The 22,746-nt window shown below is 40.9% G+C and overlaps 1 protein-coding gene across 2 annotated transcripts in view; it reads left to right on the top strand.

The window, feature by feature from the left end:
• The window catches only part of slc24a4b (solute carrier family 24 member 4b), a 41,698-nt gene that overhangs the window by 12,455 nt on the left and 6,497 nt on the right, over nt 1-22,746 (top strand). The window contains exons 3-13 of one of the 2 annotated variants that reach the window (XM_077510666.1): nt 8,269-8,345; nt 10,825-10,899; nt 10,992-11,076; nt 11,155-11,258; nt 11,349-11,423; nt 11,497-11,522; nt 12,370-12,423; nt 18,428-18,519; nt 22,007-22,176; nt 22,244-22,388; nt 22,469-22,635. In XM_077510666.1, the coding sequence (XP_077366792.1) occupies nt 8,269-8,345; nt 10,825-10,899; nt 10,992-11,076; nt 11,155-11,258; nt 11,349-11,423; nt 11,497-11,522; nt 12,370-12,423; nt 18,428-18,519; nt 22,007-22,176; nt 22,244-22,388; nt 22,469-22,635 (1,070 nt within the window). The remainder of the gene's footprint in view (nt 1-8,268; nt 8,346-10,824; nt 10,900-10,991; nt 11,077-11,154; nt 11,259-11,348; nt 11,424-11,496; nt 11,523-12,369; nt 12,424-18,427; nt 18,520-22,006; nt 22,177-22,243; nt 22,389-22,468; nt 22,636-22,746) is intronic. The other variant, XM_077510667.1, reaches the window with a different exon arrangement.

The raw sequence follows: 22,746 nt of genomic DNA on the forward strand, positions 1-22,746 counted from the left end.
TATGATAATTGAGCCTTGTAAAAATGCACATTCGACTCCCCTACCCCCATTCAATCTCATTGTAGCACATTGTTAAATTGTTTATACAACAGACATTTGAAAACATGTCATCGCTGTTCACTGATCATACGCAAACGCCACCTAACAGGACTTCATGCCCTACTGTGTGCGTGTGTGCGTGTGTGCGTGTGTGTGTGTGTGTGTGTGTGTGTGTGTGTGTGTGTGTGTGTGTGTGTGTGTGTGTGTGTGTGTGTGCGCGCGCGTGTGTGTGTGTGTGTGTGTGTGTGTGTGTGTGTTCGTGCGGAATGGCATGTATTTTAGTGCTTAAATGAACATGTGACATGAGCATGTGGATGTATTGGCCCACCAAGAGAAGAGAAAAATGCGTGCATGCTTTGTAGTCCTTCGACTGTGTAGATCGCATTTGCTACACACTAGCAGCTAATTATCTAATTGGCCAATAATGAGCCAGAAGAATCGACAATCGGCTCTTATAGTCTCTTGCGTATAACGCTATACAGTACGGTGTTGCTGCATTCTGGTATGGTTATTCACTGTGACAGGTCATTTCAGAGACATTGCACGCTTTATGTACTGTAGTTACGTTGTGTGTATTTAACTGCAGTGTTCACTCTCGACTAGAAAAAGACATGAGAGGCCAAGCTCTCGATTATGTAACACCTTCATTGTCTGCTATGTTACAAGATTTTGAACAAATGAGTGCCAGTGGCTGGTTTGCTTTGTCTTGAATGCAGCGCCATCACAGAGTTGTTTTCAGTATTGTGACAACCCTCAGTAGTGAAGTCAAAATATTAGCGCTTAGTCATGATACGAAAAAAACTGTTTAAAAATGTGAAAGGCTGAATGAAAAAACATGAAAATTGGAATCATATTGAATGAGGTGGAAAGTTGTTGAAAGATATTGATCGATTATAGTTGGATCATAAATGGTGAAAATGCATGCATTGAATGATGTGGAATGATATTTAGTTATTTATATGGAATTGGTATTTATATTGTATTTGGTGAAATGGTATTGGTGAAAATGTGTAATATGTGAGAATTTTTGGGATATAGGAATGTAGAAAACTCCTAAACCAAACCCCATATTTAGTGAAATGTGTAATCAGTCTTTGCTATGTGGGAATGTTCAAATTGATCCCAATGTGAATTGAACGAGCTAAACAGCGACTTTCTGAATGTCTTATTGCAAATGAATTGAGATTTTTTTTGCGTGTGTGTCAAATGTTGAATTTTGGGCAAACTGTGAATATTTGGAATAAGAGAAATAATAGCCCGCAGAACATGAACTTTGGGAACATGTTGAAGTTGGAATGGTTTGAATCGGTCAAGTAATGTGGAAATAGTTAAAAGACAAATGGCAACAAAATAAGGGTACTGACGGCAATTTTGTTGGTGGGAAAATGTGCAATATTTAGTGAAAAAAAGTGGAATTTTTGCTCGGTGGCTTGGGGATGTTGAAAATTTATCCCAAGGTGAATTGAATGAGCTGAACAGTTTTAATTTTCAAATGGGAGCAAATGGTTGAATATATCATTGGGAATTATGGGGATATTACAAGGTGCAAAATGTTGAATTGTGGGAAAACTGTAAACGTTTGGAATAAGATCAATAATAGCCCGCGAAGCGTCAGTTGTTCGAACATGTTGAAATTGGAATGGTTTGAATCGGTTGAGTAATGTGAAAGTAGTTGAAGGATGAAAATTGTGGAATGTGTTGGTTTTTTCACGGGCTGTATAGAAACTGAGACAAGTCTTGCGTTGCATCTCATTATTTATTGCTTATGGCCAATGAAGGATTATGGGATATGTTTGTAAGTACAAAGTTTGACATTTTACCTCATGCTTTCCATTAGTGTAACTTTATTAGACTCAATAAAAACAATTAGTCTAATCTAGCCTGAGGGGGGGAAAAGGCGTTTTAAGGAATGTTAGCGACCACGTGAGGACCAGTGTCCTTCTGAGAATAGCTGTGCTGCGACGCATTTTCATAAAATCCTCAAACTTCTTGTGAGCCGTCTGTGTGGTCTTCTAATGAGCTGATAAAAGGAGCCGATGGGTGGTGGCGGATGGGTGGATTGCGCTGAACAAAAAGAAGTGTTATTTCTTGCATAAGCAGCCCAGAAAGATGTCCAAACAGAGAATGTGAGGGTTATTTTTAGATTTGTAGCTTAGCTTCTCAAGAGTAAGGGTGGGAATCTCTGACATGAAGCAGATTTGATATGTATCTCGATACACAGGTTGCGATTCGATTAAAAAACGATTATCTTTCAGAACAGAACGGTTCGATTAAGTTTGGAAACTATACGATTTTCGATTCGATACGATTCATTTCAATATTCAAAACTTAGTGACATTTGTTGCTTGTATACATTAATCTTAAAACACCACAAATTTTTACAGTATCTACAAATGTGTTAAAAAAACAACAACATAAATGTCTTCTATATTTTCATATATTGAATCAATTATTTAAATAGGCCGCAACAAAGGGCTGGGCGATATGACTGAAAAATGTATCAGTTTAAATATGTATTAGTCTATTGACAGTTATAATTGTTTTTTTTTTTTGTTTTTTTGGGGGGGGGGGGTAAATTCAAAATAAGGATCAGGAAAACAAAAGACTGATAATTCAATTTGAAATATAAATATTTAACCTTTAAAAAGACACCAACACAATTAAACAGATTATGTGCACAGTGTGAAGTATTTCAGAAACGTAAATTTAAGACATGAAATAAAACTACCGTCCAGCCAAAAGAAATATGAAGCCACCTTATGGAACAATAAATCTATCAAACACATTTTAACCACGTAATATATCCAAAAATATTTCCAAAAGTGCCCTTCCCTTTTTATCAACAACTTTTGTTTTTAACAATTTTTGTTTTTCTTTTGCCATCACATTCATTTTTGGTTAATGTATGACATTTTTTTTTTATTTTTTATTTATCTGAAACACGATGCTGACCACGGAATCACAACTATTCATGTTTTTTTTTTTTTTTTTTTTTTTTGGGCTGTCGTTCATTTTGAGTTTGATGACGTAATTGCGGGCACGTCTCAGTTCTCCTATCTGCTGCTCATGCTAGTTGTGTACATTGACAGGGAGCCACAAACTGAGAAATGAGATACTTGCAGTGTGCTTTCAGCTTAGCTGGTGTGTTGGCTGTGGGGCATACCTGTGTCGTTTGAATCCATGCATTGGATCGTCACGGAGTTATTCTTTTGGCTCGCGCGCAGTACCAACGCCGGCCTGGGACATACAAGTGCACCGAGAGGACTCGATAGCCATGGGAAATACCGAGATGTATGGCACTGGCTTCTGCTACTGTCTTCAGTTGATGTTGTCACTCGTTGTGTGCGCGCGCGCGCGCGCGCCGTGTCGCGAGCCCGGCGTTGACGGTGTGCCAAAAAAAAAAGAAGGTGCGTAACGTCTTTGCATTATGTTTACAACATCCGGGGAATGAAGCGTCTCTGAGCGCAACTTTGCTAGTTCTCTGTAAACACGGAAGTAGCTTGAATAGTGCTGCTCCTGAAACGTAAACAAAACAAGTCGACGGTGCAGAAGTCTTGCTATTGTTATGAAAACTATAAAGTCTCACTCGCAACCGATTCACGGCCAGGCGATATCCGGTCCAGAGCTTTACAAGCGATGTATCTAAGGATTCCCGGCGGATTTTGTATCGGTTGACAAGTCTGCTACCGATACGGTCGTTTAGCTCCCCTTGACGAACGATGGTTCGGTCGAATCGGTTTTTTGTCCCACCCCTACTCAAGAGGACCTTTTATATATTTTTTGGCCTTCTGGCCTTTTGCTGTTCTTTCATTTCTGATCGTCCTCCTTTCTTTAACTATTAAATATCACAAACACCAATACTTTGTTACGTTGTTAGTTGTTTTTATTATTTTTTATGTGCAGTGATATAACTAAAAAACACTTTAAGTGGATACAATTTCTTTTCCCATAAGTGGTGTGTAACAAACACTTGATTTAGATTAACATGTATTTTTATATACAATATTTAAATCCCGCAGATACAAGTATGTGCCCGTTTTTGTTTTGTTTTTTTAGCACTAAACTGCTTTCTCGCTTGACTTTAAGAATTAATATTCTGTCAATGACTTTTCCTTCACAAAGTGACTTTTGCTGTCCAAACGCTAATGTCAATGTGGGCCTGTTTAAAAGCGTCACTGAAGTCGTCCCCGTCCTCTCGTGTTCGCCCGTCCTTGAGCGGGAAAGCGGGGCGACGTGTTTGTGTCCGAGCAAGAGGCACACGCTTGTCTGGTCAGGTGTCAACGGGGACCGGGAGGTGACCACTGCTGACCTTAAAACGCCTTTTGTGGTCGCACACTGTAAACAACCACTCAGCCTGAGCTATTTGTATACAGTTGGAGGAGATCGGCCATGCAAGAAAAGAACGAATTGTATGCCTGTGCTGTTGAATTATGGATTCAGCCACTTTTTTTTTTGATAATTCATAAAGTACTTGTTTGCAGGAAAAATATTTGAAGTGTTTTAGTACGTGATGATTTGTTTTCCAATTTTTTCACCATTGAGGCCACTGCGTCAGATTGTGTAATTAGGTTGGGATTTCCCCTTCATTCAGCACCTAAACCTGCCTGGAATGAAATGAGCCAAAACCTACCTATTTTACCAAAGTAAAATCACATTTTTAATTCTGATTGAACACAGATAATGTCTGCTTTCATGGAGGGCTGCAGAAATCTGATAAAATTTATTGTTGAAGCTGAAATTTTGAGCATTTGGACAATTTTAAATTAAAAGATGCAATTACATGATTATTAATTACTTTTATAATTGATTGTCGCACCTCTACTTTCAGGATGAACCAAATGAGAGCTTGTGGCAAGTTGTCCCATTAGTTTTGTGCCTCCATTAGTTTAGAGTAGTGGTGTCCACACTACGGCCGGGGGGCCATAGGCGGCCCGCCATCCATTTTTCAGTGGCTCGCAACATATGCTAAAAATGTCATTTGACTGGATCAAATAAAATAAACAAAACAAATGTTTGGAAATGGTCAAAGTAAGAAGAGAGGGTGTCAAAAAACGGGTGCCATTAAAGGTAATTTTAGTTAACTAAAACTAATGAAAAAACTAAAACTAAAATTCAAAAAACAATATTGTTACCGAAATAAAATAAAAACAAAAATGCTTTTAAAAAAACGAAAACTAACTGAAACTACATTTTATGTTTACAAAACTAACTATATCGCAAACATGTACTTCGTTTTAGTCTTTGGTAATTAATTTAATGCATGAGCCTTTGGGGATGATTTTAAATGTGATTTTTAGTAGACTTATTTTGATATAAACCGGAATAATGACATTTGAAGCACCTTCAGATGAAGTTGCGCCCATGGTGTTTTTTAAATATTGCGCACAAGTAATACACATAAAAAGAAACCTAATACTGAAACAAACTAAACTAAAACTAAGCATTTTTTAAAAGAACTAGTTTTTATTAGTTTAACAGAACACCCCTGAAAACTAATCAAAACTAACTAAAATGAAAAATTCCCAAACTATAATAACCCTACTGCCATATTACAAATAAATTGGTTTATATACTGTAGCATTTTTTTAAATATGCAAAAGCACAAATAAATTATTTGTACAATTTTTAGGACTAAACACAATTTCTTTTCATAACATTAGTGGCCCTCGCGTCCTTCTGATTTTCTGTATGTAGCCCTCAAATGAAAATTTTTTGGACACCCCTGGTTTAGAGGCTGACTGATGTGGGATTTTTGGAGCCGAACCTTGATACTGGTGGCTAAATAATGCTGATATCCAAAATATTGACAGATAACTGACATATCAGCCAAGTTTATCTAACAAAGATACTTTACTCAGCTTAAAACAATTACTTGTGTGTTGTAGTCTAATAGTGGACAGATGAATTGAGTTACATAAGCGTTTGTTTATCTAACTGATATTTTATGCAACTTTAAAATGGCTGCATAATCGCCTTAGATAATGGTGGACATGGGAGGAAATAGTTGCACATGGTTTATCACAAGGCAATTTACACAATTTTTAAACGCCGGACAATGTTATTGTCTTATTAGATAATGGTGGACATGGGAATAAACAGTTGCGCTCTGACATCTTTTTCGACAGCAAGTGAAGGTAAAAGTGCATTCAAGAGGCGTATGGAAAAGATGTGTGATCATGGTACAACATGCTACATTGGCTGCAGTGTTCCAATCGCTGGGCTGATTCATTCATGTGTGCACGCATCACTTAGTATAAAAACATATGTATGCACACTCAACTCACACTGGCAACAGTGAGGTTAGGACAGATGCAGAGTGAAGTCTCAGGTGAGTTCTCTTCCACTTCATGAGTCCATATGTGACCACGGTCTAAAACGTGCCTTTGTTTATTTTCATGCTGTAATCACAACACATCCGTCCTGACCCTGACCAACCCAACGGGAAACCTCAGTCATTTGCATCAAACGAGCTTGCTTTTGCTTATTGATGCTTCAAGTGAAGTAGCTGCAGGCGTAATACTGTATGCATGCATAACGGACTGAACTGGCCCGTGTCCAGCTACCAGATCAACAGTTGAGCTCATATGATGAGTTTTCATCTGGGGAGCCTTATTTAATGTTGTTTGTATGCCCAACTTATTTTCAATTGTTTTGTTGCAGTCACTCAGTAATTGCTACAATGTGCAGAAATGACCCAGATGTCAGGAAAGGCAGTGTTGTCATGGCATGACTCCTTCTTGTGATTGGTTCAGTCAGAACTTAATCTAGCTCCAAAATTCTATTGCCAAGTAAACATTTTTTTTCTTCTTTCATTTAAAAAAAATCAGTCTGCACTCTTTGACACAATAACCATACCACAATAATTAACTTAAATGCTGGAGGGGTGCCACTTTTTTTTTTTTTTTTTTTTTTTTTTTTTTTTTTTTTTAAATCCGTACCAAAAAAAATATGCATGCTCTTAATACCATATATTTCATTTTTGTTAGATTTTTCAATGCATATAGGCTATAAGCATACAGCAAATATAACCATGTATTGTATTGTGTGTTTTTTTCAGTGCAAAAGTCTCTTCTGCTAAAAACAAACAAAAAACATTCAAGGACAGCACAAAACCGTTGAACAAAAATACATTAAATGCAATAACTAATTTTGTAAAAAATTTTTTTTTTAAATCTGTTCACTCAAAATTTTAATATTAAGGTAGTACGGTACTACTATGTTTGTCTTATTATTCCATAGCTGCAAAAAATTTTGGCTTGCTTGTTCTGTAATGTAGGACAGGATAAGCAACTGTGTAAATGCGACTGTCTGCCATCTAGTGGTGATTGGTGACATTACAGCTTAAAACTGTTCTGCATCCACAAATTCACATTCTCAGATCCCCCCCCCCCCCCCCCTTTTTTTTATTTTATTTTTTTTATTTTTTTATTTTTTATTTGTCCATATTTTAGATTTTTTTCCCCCAATTGCCTCCTTGTTTTATTGTGGAAAAATGTATCTTGAATGTATTTTGAATTTTTTTTTGTTTTTTGTTTTTTTGTAAAAAAAATTTTTTTTTAAATTTTTTTTTATTTATTTTTTAAATTATTAAAGGGGCCACTAGTGTGGTCTGCAGTTAGTTTCACATCCTTGAGCCATGGCATCTCAGGTTTAATGAATTTTATTGCGCAAGCCGGAATTAATCTACTTTTAGTTTGCTGTTACTTGTCCAAGTATTTTGTCCATTTAGGTATTTTTTCCCCATTTGACAGTGCCCAGCCATATAAATCAGCATGTACAAATAACCATACACGTCACTTGAGATTTAAACATTTTTATTTTTATTTTTATTTTTATTTTTTTTTTAAATCAAATCCAAACGTAAGTGGACAAGCTTTTCGGAACAGATTTGACTTTATTAGGTTGTATTTGGAAAATTACTGCCTGTCCAGCTTTCAAATTGATTTAAGTATGACATCAAGTCTTTTTCTTTTTTTTTCTTTTCTTTTTTTTTTCTTTTTTTTCCTGCATGATGGCATTTCCCATTCAGGTTGTGAAGACCTTATTATGTAATCCATCTAAGTCTTGATGGGTCGACTCGTCATCTTGGTTCAGGGTGGTGAGGTCATGAGGTCTGCTGACCCGTCACATCATACAACTGGTTTGGGGTGTGGGGGGGGGGGACACGTGCCTCGCCGTCATGCCGCCGCCAATGTCTTGTTTTGACCGTGACATTTCCTCTCTCGCCAGCAATACACGAGTTCCCCAATGACCTTTTCTCCAACAACGAGCGTAAGAGCGGTGCCATCCTGCTGCACATTGCGGCGGTAAGAGACACAATCTTTTCATGTTTGACAACATTGAGGTGCTTTCATTATTTTTCAGTGCATTTGTTCAAGCAATTCCTTGAGAAAATGTCAACATGTTGTCGTCATTTTAGCAAAGCAGCACTAAAGTCCAATCCGCTGATGCAGGCCATAAATCGCACACACTGCTAATGTACAGCGTGCAAGCCGGCGCTATCAAATATTAATTTTATATTCCGCCGTGTTGGAAATGAAGTTCTCCTAAATATTCATTATTTATTTAACGTCATTCTCAACCCGCTAGTGGTGATTCCAGCATTGGCTTGACACATGATGATCGTGCTGGGATGAAAATAAAGATGAGTCACGTTACCATATTTGGATTGTGAATACTAGAACATGACCTTTTTTTTTTTTTTTTTTTTTTTTTTTTTTTTTTTTTTTTTTCAATCAAACAAAACTCCTGACAAAATAAAAACAAACAAGAGAACAGAGATGCTCTCTGTTAAAGTTGAAATCAAAGCAAACATGAGCTCACCAAACTACAAATATCTTGAACCTGAAAGCTGTTTATTATTTATATTTTTCAGCGGTGTGTCCGAATTGTTCATTATTAAAAGATGAATTTGAAGACAGAGCTGCAGTGCGCCAGACTTGGCTTCCACTGAGCTAACTGGAGTTTGCCTTGACATGTGCTGTCAGCTCAGCTGGGCTCCGCTGTGCCTGCGCTGCCCCCTGTGGATAGCATAGAGCACAGCAGCACAAGCCGGCCTCCCCTCTCACACCTGATCTATAATTTATACATTTTACCTCAGTTACCAAAATAGGTCGCCTGCTCTCCTCCCCCATGGGAGCGTGAGCACGAAACCCTCCCTTCGGGCCCTTATTTGGGGACACATTTTTGAATTGGATGCAAATCTTGAATTTCAATGTTGTCCTTTAAGTTTCGCCTCCATTTTGAATTTCTGTATGTCATGCTTTTAATCTCATGTTTGAATGTGTGAAAGTTTTGCACTGACCAACCAATCATAGGACAATTTTGTGAGGCAAATTTGAAATCAATATTTATATCATGTTATGTTGAAAACCGACACGTCAAGGTTTTATGTTAAAGGTGATGAAGCAAATGGTTTAGGATTTTCTTTTTATTTTTTACATTGTTTTTGGTGGCTCTAGATCCTACTTGAATAGTGAGAGATTCTGAATGAACCCCTGCCTGGTTCTTTTATATTTAATAATTGTGATATTATATTAACAGTAACGACCAGAAGATGCATATTCTCAGTTGAACTATTTTTTTCTCTTAATATGCGGAAGAAGGTCTAATCTGTCCAAAATGGGTTATACGGTCTCAGCCTAGCCCATGCGGAAATATGTGACCTGATGGTCTTAACTAATTTCAACTACTGTGTATAAGTGCGCCAGAGTACAGATAGTTGGGAAAATGCCAATGTAAAAACAAAAAGGTCATTTTACACTTCATATCGTGCATTCTAGGGAATTTTTAGAGTAAAAATTTTAGTCACACATTACTGTGACACCATATTTTTTTTTGTACTTATTTTGTATTAAAATAAAAAAAATAACATGGTAACAAATATTTACTTGACACTAGGGATGTAATGATACAAACATCGCGATATGAAACTCACGATAAGATATTTATCACGATATTGTGAGGAGGTTGGCGATATTTAAAAAAGGTCACAATATTGTAAAAAAGAGCTCATACTAAAAAAAAAAAGCACAATATTGTACATCAATGTTATGTTTTATGTTATTACCATGTTATGTTGTTAATGTACGCACACATGGAGTTCCTCCACATATTGACTTGCTTCACAGGCATATTACATTCCCCTTCGTCTGACAATTAGTGTCCATTTTAAAACATAGAAGGGCCAAAACATCCATAATGAAAATTAAATTGCACTAAAAAAAAACTAGCCACAAGAGGGTGCTAGAACTGCACAAATGGAAATCAACTTGACTTTTTTTTTTTTTTTTAAATAAGGTGTTGCATTTAATTAAATATCATGAACATGACGATATTATTGTGGCAGTTTTAATATCACAATATCGTGTTTATCGTTACATCCCTACTTGACACAATGCAGAAAGTGCAGGAAACAGAATTTCCACACAAATTTAGTTGCAAATATCTTTGCATATATAGAAAAAAACTTTATTAATACGACTGTAGAAGTGGTAGTCCCCCATAACTCATCATTGTCTGCAGCCCCGCCCTTCAAAAAAAAAAGCATTGTGGGCCATGTCAAATATTATTTTTAGTATGTTGCGGGCCGAGAAAAAACAGGCGGTCCGCAAATAGCCCTCAAGCCATAATTTGGATTTTTTTTTTTTTAAATATATATAGCATCTTTTTAGCTTAGCTATGTAACTTAAATTAGCATAGCTTTTTTTTTTCCAGCACAACCAAGTAAAATGCAATGAAGAGAAAAGGCGAATCAATGATGAATCATTTGAATTGTGACCACAGGCCCTCTACATGTTCCTGGCCCTCGCCATCACGTGCGACGAGTATTTCGTGACGTCACTAGAGAAGATATGCGAGGTACTTCCCGGAGGGCGGGCGTCACGGGTTTTATTTTCCGAATGCCGGCAGTTTGTTTTTGTCTCGTGACCATATGTGCTCCGTTCATGCAGAAACTCCATCTCAGCGAAGACGTCGCCGGCGCCACCTTCATGGCAGCCGGCAGCTCCGCCCCCGAGCTTTTTGCCTCCGTCATCGGTAGGTGCACGCACACACACATGCATCCAGATGGTCGGTGTCACGAGCGGTTCTGATTGGCTGCCGCCTGATGTGCAGGTGTCTTCATCACCCATGGAGACGTGGGGGTGGGGACCATCGTTGGCTCAGCAGTCTTCAACATCCTTTGCATCATCGGCGTCTGTGGCATCTTTGCCGGGCAGGTGTGTGACCGAATCAAAATATCAGCGGAACTGAACCGGCGCTGATGTGCTGACAAAAGATGAAATATGCACTTTTGTTGTGTCCTGTAGGTGGTGATGCTGACTTGGTGGGCTGTTTTTCGGGATTCCTTCTATTACATCCTGTCTATCATAGCTCTCATTGCAGTAAGTTGGACTCGTAATGATGGCAACGTCATACGTGGCAACCTTTTAACTGTCACTTCTTTACACGTTACAGTTCATCTATGACGAGAAGATTGTGTGGTGAGTCAACACACTTTACAAAAATCCCAATTGGTGCATATTTATTGAGAATTTTAGCTCAGTTCAGCCTAACCCAAATCCCCCCAAAATGTTGATTTTGATGTGGTGAAGTTTTGAGTATAATTGGCCAAAGGTTAGCACAGATTGATTATCTATTAATTGCTTATTTCAGCCTGACTCTTCAAAAGACACGGCCTCAGCAATCTTTAGAGGTTGTGCTACCTCAAATTATGGATGGGGAAAAAAGCTGATAATTATTCATTGCTTGAGTTTTCTTTTCTTTTCATAAAGATTGTATTTTTATCCTCACCTTATCACCAAATCTGGCAGCTATTTGATATAGTAGCATTTCTGCACTCCCACTCCTTCCTCTAAAAAAACCCCAATCATTTTATTAGTTACCAAGGGAGCTGTAGATCCGTTTTATCCAATAATTGCTTATTTCAGCCTTAGCACCATAGTGCATTGTGCTTAGACTGCATTACTGCAATTATTACAATGTAATTAACAAATGCAAATGCATATTGACTGCATTTTTCCTTAATTGCTTATTTCAGCTGTATAACCCCAGTGTAATGTGCTCGCAGACTGCACTACTACTTCTAAACAGAAAATGTAATTACAATGTAATTACAGTGTAATTAAATATACATGTAAATGCATGTATAAAATGGTTTGAAACTGTTTCCCTTTAGAGTTTGTGGCACACTGAACTGGATTTTTGCTTTTCCTTCAATAGTTTGCTCTTGGTTACCATAGTGGTTGTAGTACATGAATATTCCATCCTTTTCAGCGATCTTGATTCTTCTTCTTGTTTGTTTGTTTGTTTTTGGGGGGTTTTTCCCAGGTGGGAGAGTTTAGTGCTGGTGGTCATGTATGCGGGATACATTCTGGTCATGAAGTAAGTACTCTGTCAGCACATTTTGTAAACCTTTGACTGCAAGGTGCCGTTTTCCAGTCGATATTCAGTATTAATGTTTTTATCCCCCGCCTCGACTTAAATGTCAAAATATAGACGCTATCCATGAACCCTGAGCCGTGTGTGTGTGAGTGGTGGTAGCACATGGCGGCAAAGCAGCATGTCATGGTCATGGCGTGTGCGTCTGTCTGGGTGCAGCTGGTAATCTGTGTTGCACTCTCAGCAGCCACCGCGGGCTTAATCTTCCTCCCCGCGCAGCCCTAAAGAGCACCGGCTTAACCGGATCACTCCTCTCTCCTTCCTCATTCTGCAGGCAAGGCACAACTTGCCGAGGGGATGCTGCTGCTGTCATATGGTAACCCCCCCACCACCACCCCGTTCCTAAAATATCCACTGGCCATTTTAGGTTGTTCCTGTCAAAATGGAGGTTGCTTCGAGGTGTTTCCGCTCCTCCCGGAACAGGGGGGGGAAGAAAAAAAAATTGAGCCAGAGAAATATGTGGTTTTAGGTGCAATTTTTCTAAATAAACATACAAACAAGCTAAACTATAACACTAGACACCAATTAAAAAGCTAAGATTGTGCAATGTTGCTAAGGGTGTTATTACATGAATAATTCACACCATTTGCGCTTAATTTGATGAAATTTGGCCAAGTCGCTAAAATGCTTTGTAGGCTTTATTTTTTATTATTATTTGGCTACTTGTTATATACACTGTGTGGGAGTTGATAATGGCGCCCTCCAACTATTTTTGCAAAAGTTATGAGGTGTCAGAAATATTTGAGGAAAGGTTTCCCAAAGGATATACTGAAAAACCAAACTATAAATTTCCCCCGTCCAAGTTGACACGACGTGGAGAGGTAGGACTCAGACGCAGGATAAAGGTAGGCCACCAAGGCAGCAGGTTTATTTCCGGCCAACAAAGGTCTCCTCTCAAACTGAGAGGAGAACAGGGAGGGGAAAAAGTGGAGAACAAAAAGCGCTCCACTAGGGAGGAAAAAACAGGCAAAAGGTACTGGGGACAACAGAAAGCGCTCCGCTAGGGAGGAAAAAGGGCACAAGGCAAAAGGGGTAACTAAAAGCGCTCCAAAAGGGAGGAAAAGGCACAAAAACAAGGCAACAACGCTAGGCAACATGAACAAGGTCATAAGGACTGTGGGACGCTTCCATGCACTGACGGTGTGACACTTCGGCCCTGAGGGGAAAGTGCAGGTGGCTTTTATTGTCTTGGTTGATTGGTGGCAGGTGGACATGATCATGGGCGGGGACCGGTAATTAGTGAACTGCAGGAAGGGCAAGTGACCTGGGGTGAGAAGGGAATCAGAAATTCAAAATAAAACAGGAAACATGACTATGAAAATAAAAGCATGGCCTGTCACGCAGGTGGCGGCGTGACAGTACCCCCCCCCCTCAATGGCCGGCTCCTGACGGCCATCCGACCCAAAGAGTCCAAAAACAAGGGTGGGCGGAAGGGGGCACGGAGGTGGGAACACGGCCCACCCCTCCGTCCCAGACAAAAGGGCAGTCCAGGAGGGCGACCATGAAGTCAGACAAGGGGCCGTTCAGGATGTTCCCGATAGAAGAGTCCGCGGGCGGACTTGACGTGACTTGGCGAGGCGTAGCAGACGTGGCGTGGCAAGCTTGGCAGACTTGACGAGGCGTGGCAGGCTTGGCAAACGTGGCAGAATTGGCGTGACAGGCTTGGCAGACTTGGCGAAACGTGGCAGAATTGGCGTGACAGGCTTGGCAGACTTGGCGAAACGTGGCAGAATTGGCGTGACAGGCTTGGCAGACTTGGCGAAACGTGGCAGAATTGGCGTGACAGGCTTGGCAGACTTGGCGAAACGTGGCAGAATTGGCGTGACAGGCTTGGCAGACTTGGCGAAACGTGGCAGAATTGGCGTGACAGGCTTGGCAGACTTGGCGAAACGTGGCAGAATTGGCGTGACAGGCTTGGCAGACTTGGCGAAACGTGGCAGAATTGGCGTGACAGGCTTGGCAGACTTGGCGAAACGTGGCAGAATTGGCGTGACAGGCTTTGGCGTGACAGGCTTTGGCGTGACAGGCTTTGGCGTGACAGGCTTTGGCGTGACAGGCTTTGGCGTGACAGGCTTTGGCGTGACAGGCTTTGGCGTGACAGGCTTTGGCGTGACAGGCTTTGGCGTGACAGGCTTTGGCGTGACAGGCTTTGGCGTGACAGGCTTTGGCGTGACAGGCTTTGGCGTGACAGGCTTCGGCGTGACAGGCTTCGGCGTGACAGGCTTCGGCGTGACAGGCTTCGGCGTGACAGGCTTCGGCGTGACAGGCTTCGGCGTGACAGGCTTCGGCGTGACAGGCTTCGGCGTGACAGGCTTCGGCGTGACAGGCTTCGGCGTGGTCGGCTTTGGCTTGGGCGGCGTGATGCAGAGACTTGGCGTGACATGATGCAGAGACTTGGCGTGACATGATGCAGAGACTTGGTGTGGCTCAGGGTCTTGGAGATGCGCCCGGCGAGACTCGGGGGCTTGAGGCGGTGACTGGCGAGGTTCAGGAGCGAGAGACTCAAAGGTGACCAGGTTGACTGCGGCTGAGGATGCACTGGTCGCTGATTGGTCCAAAACGTGATCCCTACAATCTTTTCCCCAATCCAGTATATTCCCGGAGTTCCAGTCAATTCGGGGGTTGTGTTGACGTAGCCAAGGGTGTCCCAGAACCAAAGTGGGTGACGAAGCTTGGATTACATGGAAACGGAGATTTTCGATGTGTTGTCCAATTCGTACTTCCAGGGGTTCGGTGATGTGGGTGATGCTGAAGAGTTCCTTGCCATTCAGGGCTCTGGCCTGGATGGTCCGGGGAAGGGGTTCGGTGGTGGCTCGTACTTGCTTAACGAGGCCCCAGTCCATGAGGCTCTCGTCGGAACCGGAGTCGATGAGGGCTGGCATGTCCATGGTCATAGCATGGTGGCGTATCTGGGCTTGCGTGATTCTTTGTGTCTTAGCAGGTCGGGGTGACGAGAAACTCACCGGTGAACCTCTTTTCACGGTGCAAGTTCCTACCAGATGACCAAGTTCACCACAGTAGAAGCAGCGACCTTCTTGGCGGCGACGCTGTCGCTCCTCGGTGGTTAACTGGGCCCGACCAAGCTGCATGGGTTCCTCCTCGACGTTAGGCACTTCCCTTGGCCCTGGTCGGGGAGGCATGATGAGCTGTGGCATTTCTGTTTCCATTGGCGGTGAAAAGGGGGTTGGTTCCACCCTTCTATGGTGCCCGCTGGACTTGGTCAACTCTCGTCGGCGATGATCAGCACGAATCGCTAGGGAGATCAGAGCATCCAAGTTGGTTGGAAGGTCCACGGGAATCAGGAGTTCTTGTATGGCGGGTGAGAGTCCTTTCAGAAAGTGGTCCTGTAACGCTGTGGAGTTCCAGCCACTGTTTGTGGCCAAGGTGCGAAAGCGGATTGCGTAATCGCTGACGGGTTCTTTGCCTTGTTGGAGCCGGCTCAATGCTCGTGCCTTCTCTCGGTCATTGTTGTCGGGATCAAAGACCTGGCGCAAGGCGGCTTGAAAATCCTGTACATTTTGGCAGACCGGGGAGCCCCTGGCCCATTCCGCGGTTGCCCAGGTCTTGGCTCGTCCAGTCAGGTGGGACACCATGAAGGCTACCCGGGACCGAGCTGTGGAAAATGCCTGTGGTGAGTGTTCAAAATGGATGTCACACTCCGTGAGAAAGGTCTGACATTGTCCAGGTTCACCGGAGTATCGTTCTGGGGAGGCCAGTCTCAATCCTACCCCGGTGAATGACGTGGTCGGGACAGAGAGTTCGGGGAGGGGTAGCTGTCCGGTGGAGGCTGGAGCTCGACGCCGCGATTGGCTCACCAGTCCTTGGACCTGGCTCGACAGCTCCTTCAGCTCCGAAACCACGGCTTGCTGAACCTTTTCCTGGTTGGCAAGCCGGAGCTCAAGGCTCTGCAGCGCAGCCTCGACCTTTCCTGCTGGGTCCATGCTGGCCGAAGTGTACTGTCACGACGTGGAGAGGTAGGACTCAGACGCAGGATAAAGGTAGGCCACCAAGGCAGCAGGTTTATTTCCGGCCAACAAAGGTCTCCTCTCAAACTGAGAGGAGAACAGGGAGGGGAAAAAGTGGAGAACAAAAAGCGCTCCACTAGGGAGGAAAAAACAGGCAAAAGGTACTGGGGACAACAGAAAGCGCTCCGCTAGGGAGGAAAAAGGGCACAAGGCAAAAGGGGTAACTAAAAGCGCTCCAAAAGGGAGGAAAAGGCACAAAAACAAGGCAACAACGCTAGGCAACATGAACAAGGTCATAAGGACTGTGGGACGCTTCCATGCACTGACGGTGTGACACTTCGGCCCTGAGGGGAAAGTGCAGGTGGCTTTTATTGTCTTGGTTGATTGGTGGCAGGTGGACATGATCATGGGCGGGGACCGGTAATTAGTGAACTGCAGGAAGGGCAAGTGACCTGGGGTGAGAAGGGAATCAGAAATTCAAAATAAAACAGGAAACATGACTATGAAAATAAAAGCATGGCCTGTCACGCAGGTGGCGGCGTGACACAAGTAATCCCTGGATCAGATTGTTGATGCTGATAATATTCAGCGTTTTGACGAATATCGGCATCAGCCTATTTGAAAACTCAGTCATACAGTTGTGTCGAGACTTTAAAAGAAATACAAATAAAAATTAAATTAAAAACAATTTTTTTAAATCAGGCTTTTTAGAGCCAACTTTTTTTTATTGTATTTTACGAAATGTTTTTGTATTTCTTTTCACTATATTTATGCTATATATACACATATATTTTACATGTTTGTCTATATATACAGTACAGATATGTTTTATGGCATTGTATTTTATATTTCTTTGTATAAGGCTGTCTTCTTTTTGTGAAGCGCTTTGTGACCTCTATGAATGGCGCTATAAGAAATAACGCTTACTTACTTACAGGCAATATTAGATCCATTTAAAACTATTTTAATGTCATGAACTATTTATTTAAAATTTCACTCTATAAAAGAGATTCTGCTGACCTTGGTAACCTCCTGTTTTTGTTTGAAAGTTAAACTAAGATTAGCAAAAAAGTAACATTTCAGATATTAAAAATTTGGAAAATGTTTTACTTAACTTTTTTAAGACGCACTGATTATCCTGGAAGGTTCCTGATATTTCTATTGTAAGATTAAAAATAAAAACGGCAATATTGCTTACAAACCACAACTTTTTTTATTTTTTTTAATTATTTTTTTTAATTGACGCCATTATTTTCCCTTAGTATAAATTATAGCCTCAAAATATTGGTTATCAGCCTCCCTTACTACTAATTATCAATATCGTATCGGCCATAGAAAAAAAAAAAAAAAAAAAAAGTATTTCTAGTTACTTTCATATTTTTTAGTGATGGGTATGACGATTCTACTTTTTTAATTTCAAGTTGTGGGAAATGGCATCTCTTCACTACATATTCAAACAGCTTTACAAAGTTCTGTAGCGCACCGTATAGTGAATAGTGACTGATTTCAAACCCAGCCTGAGTCTTTTCATTCCAATTCCAAGACTCTGAGAAGGGCAGTAGCCTCCGTAAAACTGAAGAAGGAATCCGAATGACCTTTGAAAGGGGCGAAATAGAAAGAAAATCATCTTCTATAACTAAAGGAAAGTGGCTCCACTTTACTTTAAGAACCTTATTGAAGGACATTGTGTTTTGTTTAGTCAGAGAGGACAAACAGAGCGGCTTTTGTACTGCTGTCTTCTTGCACTTTTCATCTAATAATACTCGCATTGCTTTGGAATTGTCATACTGGGGGAGTTTTTTGACCACATTCTGTTATGCCAATTTCAGGCTTTGCGTGTGTGTGTTTTGTGGAAAGTAGGCCGCTTCATGCTATGTATGTTAGCAGAGTAAATATCAGATTTTTCAAGTCTTTCATCTCTGTTGAAATCCTCCACGCAAGTGAGTTCCTTGACCTATCCTTGTGCGCGTCCCCTCAACCAGATTCAACTCCAGCATGCAGGCTTTCTTCATGGGCAGCTCCAAGAAGAACGTCGCCAACGGTAACGCGGCGACCAGCAGCGAGATGGAGGACGGTAATGCGCCTTATTATTGGGATGACGATCCGTCGGTGCCCTTACTGGCAACAGGTAAGGTTAATCAGACAGGCTTGGACGGGGCTTGTCTGGCCTATGACGCATCGATCATTGAAGAAATGTGACTAACCTCCTTGAAGGTCATGTGGCTTTTAATCTCTTTTTCCTGTTTCTGCTCAACTTGCTTGACAATTGCTTCGTGATTCATTTTCTCTGCTGGGGAGCGCTTACTTCTCTCCAAAGATTGGCCAACTTCCAGTCCTGTGATCCCGACGAACTGTATTACATTAACCATTTTTAATATGATGTGTGTGAATTGAACAATGGCCCATTTTTTCCCCCCCTGCATTTAAGCTTTTATCTAATTCGATACTGTCCCTCTGAGTGGCCCTAGTTTTTTATGAGTAGTCAACGCTTACCACTAGTGCCAGTTTTGAAACTTAAAATCAAAAAGACAGACCTATATATTACATCATATTAAGATCCCGACATGACAATTATCACGATATTGTGGGGGGTTGAGGGGTTGGCAATATTTAAAAAAGATCACAATATTGTAAAAAAAAAAAAAAAAAAAAAAAAGAGCTTATACTAAAAAAAAGCACAATATTGTGCTTTTGTACATAACAGCAATGCACATAAACCAATAAACAATCTCTAATAACAATGTTGAGACAAATATTTGCTAATGCAAGCAACATCCCTAATGAAAATTAAATTGCACTGATAAACTAGCCGCTAGAGGGTGATAGAACTGCACAAATGGAAATCAACCTGACTTTTTTTTTTTTTTTTTTAAACAGATGTGTTCCCTTTAAGTATTGTTAACATGACGACAATATTGTGGCAGTTTTAATATCACGATATCGTGATATTGCCCTCATCGTTACATCCCTACTATATATCGCAATTTAGCATTTTTCCTTGAAATTGCATGAAATTAATGGCAATTTTGTATATAACAAACAAATTCATTTTAATAAATAAATTATAAAAGTGTCCAGGAAATGTTCCAATCAAAACATGCTGCTATTCATCTTAATGGGCATCTGTCAGACATGCATGTCTTTGTAATGGCCACTATCCCAGGTTACCTTGCTGGTTATCGGCCTAATGGCCAGTCCCAACCCAAAAATAAATATAGAAATAAAATAAATGGTAAATCCCAAATATTAAAAAAAAAATGTAGGCAAAAAAAAGAAAAATATGCAATTTGTGTGGTGGTTTTAAGTCGTAATTGCAATAATCACCACTAGATGGCAGCTATGTCTTAGTTGCGCTAAACTTGGGGTTATACTGCCCTATACTACAATGTGAATACTCCTATTTATTTATTTATTTTGTCAATTTCGAGTATGCGGGACAAACATAATACGTCAATACAAGAATATTGAATATTCAATATTAAAAGTTTGAGTGAGTTGATTTTTGTGGGGGAAAAAAAGTGGCACTTGTGGGAATAATAAAACATTGTTTACCTCATTTTTACTTTGGAATGGGTTATTTTAATCGCTATTATTCCCTTCTGGGTTACGTCGTTTCTAAATCCTAGTGTGAGTTGTTCGGAGTTCAGCGTTTCCTGTTTGACTTGTATGCAAATTTTTGTGTAATACAGTTCAGTGTCGTGGGACTGTTTTCTTTTGTCTGCAACTTATCTGGGGGGGGAAAAAAAAGTAACATTTGTCCTTCTTTTGAGCCACTTAATTCTTTACTGTGCCATTCCCAACTGATGGATTTATCTAACCCAACGCCTGTCTGTTTAGCCTTACTAAACTTGCTCTTGCTTGTTAAGTGTTGTTGCTGCCGTGTGCCAATGTTTTTGTTGCATACTTTTCTGCTGCTGCTCTCTTGGCACACTCTCTACTGAAGTGGTAATGAATTTAAGAAATGTTTGTTTACACATCTAATATATGCGCTTTCTTGCATGCATAAGTCCAAATTAGACTAACAAGGGCAAAGTTTTAAGAAAAAAAGAAAGTTTATTGGTTGTCAAAGCAGTCATAATGTACTGTAGTAGGGAATCATTTGCTGTTTCACATCAATGTCAAATATTAGCCTTCAAATCAATCGTAGTTAACGTTCCCTTCTGCAAGTGAAGCTCAAGGCTGCACGAGGCAATTCAAAGAAGTAAAATGGAGTTCAATTCTCTGAAGTTGTGCGCTCCGCAATGGAATGCAATACCGCAGTGATTTTTAATCACGAAGAGCTGGCGCAAATGTCAATTTAATTATAATTTGGCTTTAAATTGCAGGTTTGACGGCATGTGCTGTGAATAGGAAAAGATGTGTGTGCCCCCCCCCCATTCCCCTTTGACTGAAAACCAAGGTTACAAAAATTGCACATGACTCAAAGTGCACCATATCCAGATGGAAGCGTGGTGATGTTTTCAGCTTTTGGGCTTAGTTTAATGAAGAAAAAATGTAATTCAAAATTAGATCTGAAGTTGACGGAAAAAAAAATGTTAGATAAGTAAATACATTAATCATTAATTAAAATTTCAATGAGGTTCAAGGAATGGATTCTATTATCTCATTCACTCCCAATGACAAGTATACTTGTCAATTATAATTTTTCATAGTGGGGATAGATGGGAAGAATCTGATTATGCTCCACTGTAAATGTCAAACTTGGAAACAACTTTACTGATGCCTAACCACCGGTAGATGACATCATTGCCCCATTTTATACGAAATAACAGTTTCAGAGTCCGTGATGGAAATGGCTGTATTTTGGCAAACCTACATTTTTCTAATGTCAATTATAAAAGAACGGGACGGGGCAAAAAGTATTGTATTCTATTCTGTCATTTGGTAGATTTGGCTTATATATATAATTATTGAACGTTATATCACGTGGGTATTCAAAATTTTCTGAAATGGCTGGGAGTGAAAGAGGTAAATGTAATGTGCAAGTAGCACTTGTTAGCATCACATTTACTAGCACTGCTAGTAATTTAGAACACGATGCTAACAAACTATGGATGTCTAAACAAAACGTACTGCATTATTTATATGAAGGTGCTTTAAAAATTATTTTTATATTAAAATTATTTGCAAAATTATTTTAAGAATAAACCACTTTTTTTTTTTTTGGTCATGTCTGGGACCACTTTTGCTTTGTTTTTAAAAAGATAGTCAGCCCCAAAATGTTCCTTACAATATCCATGTCAGGGGGCGGCCATTTTGTTACTTGCTGTCACTCATGGCTCAAATAACAACCAATCACTACTCAGCTTGTCAATGTCACATGACTAATGTCAAACAGGTGAGCTGTGATTGGTCATTATGAGCCCTGAGCAACTGTGATGTCATTTTCAGTTGACAGCAAGTTGCTAAATGGCCGCCCCCTGAGATTATGCTGATAAGTCAAATACCACAAATGTAATCGTCGTCAGTGTCGTGTTTAAACTTGTGTGTGTATGTGTGTGCATCTACAACATGGTCATATACCTTCAATTGAACTTGCCATCTTCTCCACGCGACTCCAGTGAAGCCCACCAAGGCGTACAGCCGTGGCTCAGTGGTGATGGTGGACGAGATCATGAACGCCAGCCCGTCCAAGTTCCGCTTCCCCGAAGCGGGCCTGCGCGTTATGGTCACCAGCCACTTCGGACCCAAGACCCGCCTGCGCATGGCGAGCCGCCTCATCATCACAGAGGTACGCACGGGATTTGTCGTTGCCGCGTGCGCCGCATGCTCGGAGTTGAGTGTTTCTTTTCTGAAAGCGCCAGAAGTTGGTCCAGGCAGCCAACGGCGTGGAGACGCAAGTGATTGATGGCAAAACGGACATGGAGAACGGCAACGTGCCGGAGGACAAACCCGCCGAGGAGGAGGAGGAGGAAAGCGGCATTTCCCCGTTTGGGATTCCGAGTATGTGGATGATCCGAGACGGTAACAACCGACGCGTAATTGACTGAATGCAACAAGACGGAAATGATTTGTTTCTACAGAGGGATGTGGCAACAAAATCAAGTGGCTGATCTCATGGCCTCTGCTCCTGTTGTTGTTCCTCACCGTCCCAAACTGCGGCAAGCCACGCTGGGAGAGATGCTTCATGCTCTCTTTTATCCTCTCAACCGTCTGGATCGCGATCTTCTCCTACCTGATGGTCTGGATGGTACGTTGTGGACATTCTGTACTCACCACCAGCCCGGTTGAATTGGCTCTTGAAACGGGTAGTCGAGCTGAAACATGTTTTGACAATATGTGACCTCAAGTCTAAATATGA

Source organism: Festucalex cinctus, chromosome 21, assembly GCF_051991245.1.
Source record: "Festucalex cinctus isolate MCC-2025b chromosome 21, RoL_Fcin_1.0, whole genome shotgun sequence".
NCBI lineage: Eukaryota > Metazoa > Chordata > Actinopteri > Syngnathiformes > Syngnathidae > Festucalex > Festucalex cinctus.